Below are 10,842 nucleotides of genomic sequence, written 5' to 3'. Positions count from 1 at the left end.
TTCACCCAGGTTCGACGGGATCAACATGCTGATAACATCCGCTATATCTCCAATCCTGATCGGCCAAAGCATCCTTGGTCACAGCACACTAGACTCCTACACAATCGACCACCAAAAATCAACGATCGAATTCAGACGCACGCTCGCGTCCACTCCGATAACTCACACGGCAGCAATACTACCAGCTCTTACACAGAAGATACCAGCTGATGATACCACATTTGGAGCCCACACCATCGATCATTCCACTAGACTCACACAGCCCAGCCCCAAGACACTAAATGAAAAACTACACTGGCTACAGAGTAATGTGGGTGTGGCATTGCCCAACCATCCAAACCGCGACGAACTGGAGGCCACAGCAGACTTAATCATCCGCTTCGCCGACATCATGGGTACCGAAAAGGGAGAAAAGGGTACCTTCATCAGACCAGTTCGAATACCAACCAATGGCCAATCCCGCTGTCAGAAGCAACACCCAATCGCCCAGGCTCTCGAGGCTGACGTCGATGCTGAAATCATGCACATGGCCGCCAGAGAGATCATCGAACCATGCAAGGACCCCAAGGGTTTTAATAGCCCTGTATTTGCCGTTCGCAAGAAGAACGGGGCAATCCGGGTAGTTGCCAACTTCAAAGCAACACTCAACAAGGTCCTAGTCGATCTCGACCCCTACCCCATACCTACGATTGACCACCTGTTCCACAGAATCGGCGAAGGAAATAAATATTTTGCATCCCTTGATCTTCGCAGTGGCTATTGGCAGATCGCTATCGACGAGCGTGATCGACACAAAACTGCATTCACATGGAAGGGCAAATGCTACCAATACACACGACTCGCCTTTGGTCTCACATCTGCCGGACAAATCTTCTCCCGCTGCATAGCTGAAGCCTTGGCCACTGTTACATCTCGCACCAACATATCCTCGTACATTGACGACAACCTAGTCCACGCCAAAACATTTGAAGGATACATACTGGCACTGGAGCAACTATTCACCGCCCTACGTAAATTTGGACTAAAATTGAATCCGGATAAATGTACCTTCCTCGCGAACGAAGCAAAATTCCTCGGTCGCATCGTAAATAGCAAGGGTTTCAAGGCCGACCCCGAATACGTCCGCGCCATCATGGAAATGAAGCCTCCAACAACAAAAAAGGAACTGCAAGGCCTCATAGGTCGTTTAGTGTGGATACGGCAATTCCTGGAGACACGGGTACAGGAACAAATCAGGTCGGACACATTTTCCAGCATCATGACCCCCATCCATGAACTGAATAGGGCTGGCAAACCATTTGCATGGACTGAGCAGGCGGACAAGGCCTTTAATAAGATAAAGAAACGACTGTCCTCGCCTCCTGTCATTTCATTCCCTGATTTTGATCAACTCTTCACGCTCACCACTGATGCGAGTGACACCGCATGTGGGGCCATCCTAATGCAAGAAGATGACAGGGGAAAGAAGAAGATCATAGCAGTCGCTTCACACATATTTAACACCACGGAACAAAACTGGTCCACAACTGAACGCGAGGCATACGCAATAAAGTGGGCCATAGCAAAATTCGACTACTTCCTACACAGCCGCCCCTTCGTCATCTTCACCGACCACAGATCACTAACCTATCTGGATCAGCGGGTATTCAACAATGCCAAAATCCGCAGATGGCAGGAAGAGATCGCATGCTATAAATTCGTCCTGGAATTTGTGGAGGGCGAATCCAATGTCTGGGCCGACATGCTCAGCAGAAGTCATGGCCAAAGAAAAAATAACACACCAGCTGACGCCAACCCTGCAGGCAAAACATTCAGAATCCAGGGTTCGGACCTACGTATTTACATCCCATCCTGGTGTATGGACGAAATTGATGGATCAATGCTCATCCCCGAAGCACACACACCTCAGAACACCCGCCACCACAAGAATATTGTGGATGCGTTCTTTGCCTATCACTCTTCATCGACCATCCCCACAAAATACAATTGTGACCATATCAATATCGCTGCTGAGCAATGCACAGACAACACACTGTCGAGAATCATCAAAACCCTCCAGACGAATAACTCCAGCAAAAACTGTAACATCGACCCCGATGACCATCGGGCCCCCATACTCAACAAATACATCCACCAGTTCTACCTGGAGCCCGGCACATCTGTCTTGATGATTAGGGACAACAATCATTCCCCAAAACTGGTCGTACCATACAAACTCCGTCCCAAGTACCTGCATCAGGCCCATGACTGCATCAATCATTCAGGTATCGCCCGCATGCGCGAACATCTATCCGGCTACTGGTGGGAATGCAAGGACCATGACATCAGGACGTATGTCAACTCCTGCGAAACATGTGCCAAGCGGAAGGGTAACTATGGCAAACGTAAGGTCTGGCCCACCGGGCACTGCAAACGTGGAGAAAGACCGTTCGAAATCATCTACATTGATTTCGTCACGATGCCAATTTCAAAGGGGAAACGCTACATCCTAACCATGCTGGACAGTTTCAGTAGACACCTTACGGCTGTGCCGTGTTCCAGAGATCGTGCGATCGATGCTGCCCGTGGAATTTACAGTTTCTTCCTTCGACACCGGGAAATACCACGCATTGTTTCATCCGATCGCGGAACCCACTTCACGGGGGAGGTATACAGGATCTTTTGCCAACTCACATCAATCACGCAGGAATTACATTGTGCCTGGCGACCACAAAGCTCAGGTAACATTGAACGACAGCATCGCACGATGAAAAACGCCATATACATGCTGTGCGAAGATAGAGACTGTGAGTGGACCGACGTCCTCGAATCCGTCATCTCATCAATGAATGCTACCATCAACAGTGCCACTGGAGCGTCACCACACTATATAATCACTGGTCGGCAGCCCAACATTGGTTTGCCAAGATTACCCGACAACAGTATCACAAACCCCAGCCCCACGGCTTACGGCATGCAGGTCAATGCCCTGTTAAGACAAGTTCATCGACACGTCGCGCTGGCCAACAATGAAGCTGACCACGCCCAAGACCCAAATTTAGACAAGGACATGAATAAGGAACCAATACAAGTCGGTGACAAGGTACTAATCCACCGGCCTCAATCAGCTATTGCTCACGCATCTCACCTACCCTGGATCGGTACCTTCGAAGTGGCCAAGACCAACAGCATGGTGATCCAGATAAAAAATGATGATGGCCAGAGTGAATGGGTTCACCGGGCACATGTCCGCCGATTAATACCACGTCCAAAACATTTGTCCCCCAATCTACCTCCTCTACCCTACCCAACTCGTCAATCTACCGAAGAGACAACGCTTCCACCCAAGGCAGGGGCACACAGAGCGTTGCAGGACCCCATATACGTAGAAACCCCTCGACTACCGTCCGGATACAGATCGGACCTGATTCGGAATCAGTCAACACGAGGCCAGCTTCCTAAACGGTTTAAGGATTTCATCATGGGTTGATTCCATTCACACATGCAACTATGACTGCACTGGACAATTCAAGCCAAAATGAGATCTGGGGGAGCTGTTATGATGTTATGATTTAGATCTCGTTTTGACTTGGGGACGCCGTCATACTGTCTGCCACGTGTCACCGTGACGACCACCACTCAAGTTTCATGATTCCTGACCGCTTTGGGGAGAAACTGACTACGTAGGGATTCACGCTACGATCGCTACCATGGCACCAAAGTCGAGGCACATGATCATGGTTACCTCCACAAAATTACGGGCAAAACGCTTAGATGCCTTACACACCGTAGCGAAAACAACAACCCAAAAGAAACACAGTTTTCTCGACATGGAGGCAATTTCTTCATCACTAACCGTTTGTCTACAACTACGTCCGCGTGCTTGCTATATTTAGCGAAGCCAAGGAAAAGACATGAGAAGGACCACCAGCCTCGCCATCACAACGCTACGGCTGTCGCGACCAATACTACTACTACTACAACGAAGGCTTCGGCGCGCCTTCTAACAACAACAACTATCGCTATTGACACACGATTATAACCAGCACTGCTGCTACTACCATTACCAACGAAGGCTTCGTCGCGCCTTCTAACAACAACAACTATCGCTATTGACACACGATTATAACCAGCACTGCTGCTACTACCATTACCAACGAAGGCTTCGTCGCGCCTTCTATCAACAACAACTATCGCTATTGACACACGATTATAACCAGCACTGCTGCTACTACCATTACCAACGAAGGCTTCGTCGCGCCTTCTAACAACAACAACTATCGCTATTGACACACGATTATAACCAGCACTGCTGCTACTACCATTACCAACGAAGGCTACGTCGCGCCTTCTATCAACAACAACTATCGCTATTGACACACGATTATAACCAGCACTGCTGCTACTACCATTACCAACGAAGGCTTCGTCGCGCCTTCTAACAACAACAACTATCGCTATTGACATACGATTATAACCAGACCAGCACTGCTGCTACTACTATTACAAATGAAGGTTTCGTCGTGCCTTATAACCACAATAACAACAACTAACAACAATCTGCCATCTTCACCCCAAGGACAGCTCGTTATTATTCTGTGTTATTTATTAGAAAATAAATTGTTGAGTTCGTTCAAATCTTAATCCTGTGTTGTCTATTCTTTTTGCTTGTCACCATACGCTTCGTAACATAACAACAGTGAATTTTCTTGCATGGGTAGTTTTTGTTTCAATCAGACAGATTCTTGCGCATCGTTTGTTTCAAAGAGGACGAAGAAGTAGAAGATGACCAAAACAAAACTCAAACAAAATTCATCATTTAATGATTAGTGCTAGCAATGGAAAATTAAAAAAAAACAAACAAAAAAAAAAAAACAATTAAAAGCATAGTAGAAACTAAGCATAATTTTTCTGATTCCGATATTGGTTGTGATATCCAAAAAGTTCCAATTTTTCTGATTCCGATATTGGTTGTGATATCCAAAAAGTTCCAATTTTTCTGATTCCGATATTGGTTGTGATATCCAAAAAGTTCCAATTTTTCTGATTCCCGGTTCCAATACTAATTAATCATCCCAACCTTAATAAGCACCCCTTCAGAGGATCACATGATTGATATAAAAAAGGGATTCCTTCAGTCTTGACAGATTATGGATACCCACTGAGATAGCCTGCATGTGAATTTTTGTGGCAAGAGTTGCATAAACTCCACCTACACTTCTCCTGAGTCAGCAGTTTTAATTCTAGTTGCAAGAATATAAGTTCAGAACGACTGAAAACAATGCCGAGATAAGCAGAGACCACATAAAGTGCCTAATATTCCCAAATAACCACCTATTTGATACTGGTCAAACTCATCGTTGCTTTTCAATGATCTGATGAGACCAGGTGTGTCAATGTGATTATGCCAGATATATTCCTATGACTGACAGATAATGTGAGAATTGTAAAGCAAACGCTGTTGGATGTAGAACAGTTTTCGTTAAAGAAAGGGAGTGTCATCAGTGGCGTAAATGACTGTATTAAAACATACATTTTTTTGTTTTGATTAAGGTTAAAAAGAAAAAGAAGAGTAAACGACATAAGCTTCCGGTAAATATTAACTTTATAGAAATCCTAAAAATACTACTCAGCATTATTTGAAAACAATTATTATTGTATAAAATCATTCTATTTGAGATTTTACAATTAAAAAAAAAAAAAAAAAAAAAAAATCGATAATAAAAATCTCACCTGTCTGTTTAAATGTATGTATGCATGTATGTTTGTATGTCTGCCTAAAACTTTCGACAGAGATGACGGATTTTCACGAGATTAGTATCGTTTTGAAGCTCAACCCTTCAGACGACAAATATCGAAAAATTGGCTAAAAACATTCATTCCTTCACCCTCAACTGGGCAGTTTTCTACAGGGAGGGGTTGCTTTTTTCGCAGATATTTTCGAAAGTTATCCCCTCTTTTCGATTGACTAGCCTTAATTTAAACATTTGCCACTTTCGGTTTGGTGATGAACGCAATGGCAAAGACGTCACGTTTTTTTTTTTTTTTCACTTTCTTTTCCTCCTTCACAGTATCGGCTTGAGCCTGCCTGCCTACAACAACTTTTTTCTTTTTTTTTTTTTTTTTTTTGCTCCGCACACACCTCTAAACGCCGGGCACCCAGGCTAGTTTAATATAATACTTTAAATCGGAAAATGCAAAATAGTGAAAAACATCGTGTTATTTTTACAACGTTTTGGCAGATGTAACTTCCGATCTCCTACAGATAACAACTTTTGTCGTTTAATTCGTGAGGCACCCATTTATCAAGTTTTTTTTTGTCTTTCCAATCTCTCCTAAGTGGTTGGAAATCGTTGTATACGTTACGTTTAATTCAAAAGCAAATTCTCGAACAGTTGTGCATGGATTGGCTTCGAATAAGGCTCTTAATTAATTGTTGTCAACATCCTATAGCCGACCACTACGCTCATCATCTTCAAGACACATCGTCGCCGCAAAATTTCTTAAACCACCATTGTGTCTGTGCGCTCAGTAGTTGTTGCTTGGCAAAACACTTTGTTGATATCGTAAGCTGTTTCGGCAGTTTTTCGGCCTAACTTGAATGGAAATAAGAAAATTATGTGCATTTGCTTTTTTTCCATCTTGTATTCAACGTTCTGAAAAGAAGATTTTTTTTTTTAAACAACTATAATTTAAACGATTAGATAATTTAAACGCTCTTTAAAATAAAGAAAATGTATTATAACGAAAACTTATTTGAAAATACATTTGAAATCAAAATCAAAAATTCCGTAAGAACTTTCTTGTTAATATTACACAATGAGTTATTTATTATTCGCAAATGAAAAAAATCAATTTCATTGCAAGTAACTGGCTTATGAGTCATCGAAAGATTAAGTCACATGTGATTGTAGAAAGAATCGTATGGACGTTTACCGTCTGGACATTTTGGCGCTGTACTTTTTTTTCTTTTAATTTTTTTTTTTTACGAAGAGATTTTTGAGTCAGTGTGCAAAATAATTAAAAACGAAATTGTTGTTTTATTGTTTGTGAGACCGTGGGAATATTTAGACAATTTAAGGTATTCGCCCAAATGTTTGGATAACTTCGATTTTTGACCTAAAATGGCAACTTTTATCCTAAAATAAAATTCTAATTTAATTTTTTTTTTTATATTTGTCATATTAATTTTTACGTCAAAATGTCAGTATTAAAAGTCATAAAAAATAAATACCATTTCTTAACCCTAAGTCCAGGTGGCAATACAAACTTAAAAAAAAACTCTAACGTTGCCTGTATAATGTGTGTGTGTGTGTGTGTGTGTGTGTGTGTGTGTGTGATGAGAAAAATGGAAATAGTGTTCCGACGAAATAGAGAAATAAAAAAAGGAACAAACCAAGTTATGTGTTCATCAACAAAAGGTCTCGAAATAAAGACTAAATGTTTTGGCATCGGAAAATAGGCATACATTTTTCCAATTCCAATACCCTCAAAAGTTTCGTTTTTTCTGATTCCCGATTCCGATTAATCGTCCCAACACTAAGATAGATAGATAGATAGATAGATAGATAGATAGATAGATAGATAATCTAAAGTGGTAATTAATTATCAAGATGCGGTAAGATAAAAAAAGATAGGTGTGTTTTCACGAAAAATATGTTTTAAGACGGATGATTTTAACGTCTCTCTTTTGACGGAATTTCATCGTGTGTCCGCCTCATTTGATTTTCGCGGAAAATCATTATATATAGAGAGACGTTCTCGAATATTCCAGTCTGTTTGGTATATCACTACGCTTGGAACACAACATAGTTCATAAATCGCATCGTTGTGTACTTGCGCTTTCTGATATGTATGGCCGTTGAAACAGTGATTGCTACGAAAGTGTCTCTACTGAAGCTGTGTTCCCGCCGTATGTAGGTAGCGATTGCTACAAGTTGTTTTCGGTGGATTTGAACGCTACCTTGTTGTATTCAACCGGTAAGCAGGCCAGTGGAACAGTGTTTCACGGGCGGGCAGTTCTGAGAAAGAAGTTTTGTTCCTGTCATCTGATAGAGTGGAGAAAATCGTATATAGTGGTTGTAGCTAGTCGAGTGTTTTTTTTGTAAAAATTTAGAGTCAGTCAAGCAAGCACTTGCCATGAAAATAACGAAAGAGCAGAGACAAGGTCGTAAAATAAAACTATATGACTATTTCTTATATCTACGTAACTTTGTACAACTTTGATAACGTTTTTTTTTTAATTTTAATTTACTATCAATCGAATATTTGTCCAAATAAAAAGGCAGTAAATTTGTAGTTTTTTAAGTAACGTGGCCTTAATTAATCGTCTGCTATTTTAAAGGGTCATTTTTCGTTATATTTCGGATCTATTTATAAATTCAATTTTATTGCGAAAATAAAATCAGTGTTTTTTTTATTCTTATTTTATTTTATTTTTTAAAACATCGATCCGAAATATAACGCTAAATTTGCAAAATCCAATGAAAAAAATAAATTGGAATAAAAATGTCCCCTAGATTATTCACAGTATACATTTTTCTTAAATTTTCCATTTTAATATAACGTATGTTATATGTTTTTTCCCCTTTTTCTTTTTGGGCTTGTTCAGTTTTACCCTAATATAGAAAAAAAAAACAACAAAAAAAAAACATGGTACTATAATGTATTTTTTAAAATTTTGTTTTAGACAATTTTTTCTTCGAATTTTAAATTTTTTCGCCAATGAGAAAAATAAAAAAATTGAAAATTCTGTTCTGGATAAAAAAAATTTCTTTCCGACATTATTCCCCCCCCTCCCACTTGAGTGTTTTTCTTCTTTTTCATATAATTTTAAATGTTCCACAAAAGATTTGTACGCCATGTGAAAAGGCAGTTTGCTACGTGAAGGCGCATTCAATAGCCGTCGTTTATGTTACCGCGCGCTTGCGCGTAGCATAAACGGAAGCTGTAAAATGGCGGAAAATAGTTCCTGGGTTCGGGGGTTAATACCATGCAAATGGTAAATTTTCGACAGGTTTGATTATCAGATTCGTTGTCATCGACCTCGATTGCCTATAAAAAATAAAATAGAGTGGTCGATGTTCTGTCGTACCGTATTTACCAAAAATTGTCTGTATTTTTGTTAAAATAAAATAAAATAAAATAAAATTTGTTCGATAAACGATTTATAGCCTGTATTATTAAGATGACTTGCGTGAATTAACGTTTGAATTATGTCACTTGGTCTTTCATTTAAACAGAAAATGGCGGACGAGACATTTCGTCGTTAAAATATGCTTTTCGTGTTAAAAATACTTGCATTCGCATCATTTTTGATGTACTGTCTTTTAAAAATCTAACACGTAATAAAATTTTCCTGAAACTTTATTTATTTTCTTTTTGTGAACAGTTTTTAATGTTGGGATAAAACTTTTATTTGAAAAAGAAAAACTAGATGCCAATCTAAATCTTTTTTTTTTTTTAATATTATTAAATAGTATTTTTTTCTGGGTATGTTTTACTGACACATAGATTCGAAAAAGTTGTCAAAAACAAATAAAGAACAAATAAATATTATCAAAGGCAAGATAAGTTACTTTATTACTTTTCCACCCAACTGGATAATTTTTTAGTGCTTTTATTTAATGTAACATGTTTATTCAGCTCGACAAACATAGTGTTTACCGATGTGTTGGAAAATTCAAAATGGCGCCGAACTCTCTGCTGGAACACGGTAAGTTTGGGAAAATGAGTTAAAAATAAAAAATATACAAAATACTGTTAGAAACTAGCTCAATACATGTTACCGTGACATACGCTGCGGTGGGTTTTTAATAGTATTTTGTTTAGTTTTTTTTATTTTTACCTCATTTTCCCAAACTTACCGTGTTCAGCAGAGAGTTCGGCGCCATTTTGAATTTTCCAATACATCGGTAAACACTGGATATTTTTCGAGCTGAATAAACATTTTACATTAAATAAAAACACACAAAAAATTATTCAGGTAGGCTGAAAATTAACTTATCTTGCTTTTGATAACTTTATTCGTTACATATTTGCTTTTTTTTTTACAACTTTTTCGAATCTATGTGTATAGTAATACAAACGCCAGTAATATTTAAATTTAATTTCCAAAATTCTATTTTAAAAAAGTAATTTTGTTAACACACACACACACACACACACACACACACACACACACACACACACACACACACACACACACTAGTTAAAAATAAGACAAAATCAGTATGAAAATAAAAATATTCCCGGGCAATACTGGGCAGATATTGTTTAATGTAAATGATAGTAAGAAAAATAAGTAGCCAAATTTAACCAAGGAAAATAAATAAAAAAAAGTCTCGTGTTATCTTTTAAAAGTGAAACTTTCCATATTTATCTAAAATCACGTGAATTGAGATAAAAGTTCTTAATAATTGTCATGTGCCTTAACCCCAAACCCTCCCACCCTAAACATGTATAAACTTTAAAACCGTTTTTTTTTAAGTTTCTAAAAGTTTTTTTAAATATTGTTTAAATTTTTCTCTAGAATATTTTTTATTTAAATATGTGTTTTTTCTATATATACTAAACCAAATATAAAATTATTATTTTCTAATTATTATTTATAAACTATATCGCTATGCTAACGTATACGCGTGGTTGTATACAGGTTGCCGGGCCGGCCGCTCGAGTTGAGTATAAAAACTGTGTGCGCGGCGTGAGAACCTCAGTCGTCATTTGTGGGATCTTGAGTGCGGAGATTAAACGACAGAGGAACAAAAAATGAAGACAGCATTGTTGATTACCCTGGCAATATGGGCCCTTGTCGCACATTGCGAAGCCCTTCAAAGGTTCGATACGACATTATTATTATTTTAT

General features: G+C 39.0%; 1 protein-coding gene across 2 annotated transcripts in view; it reads left to right on the top strand.

The window, feature by feature from the left end:
• The first annotated feature begins 10,617 nt into the window (after nucleotides 1–10,617).
• LOC145292874 (lysosomal aspartic protease-like) overlaps nucleotides 10,618–10,842 on the top strand; it is a 45,330-nt gene continuing 45,105 nt past the window's right edge. The window contains exon 1 of one of the 2 annotated variants that reach the window (XM_080138989.1): nucleotides 10,618–10,814. In XM_080138989.1, coding sequence (XP_079995115.1) covers nucleotides 10,747–10,814 — 68 coding nt within the window. In that variant the 5' untranslated portion in view covers nucleotides 10,618–10,746. The remainder of the gene's footprint in view (nucleotides 10,815–10,842) is intronic. The other variant, XM_080138990.1, reaches the window with a different exon arrangement.

The sequence above is a fragment of the Euprymna scolopes genome, chromosome 14 (genome assembly GCF_053919585.1).
Source record: "Euprymna scolopes isolate OS-2025 chromosome 14, ASM5391958v1, whole genome shotgun sequence".
Classification (NCBI taxonomy): Eukaryota; Metazoa; Mollusca; class Cephalopoda; order Sepiida; family Sepiolidae; genus Euprymna; species Euprymna scolopes.
The sequence above is the reverse complement of the archived record's forward strand: the minus strand, read 5'-3'. Positions and strand labels throughout refer to the sequence as shown.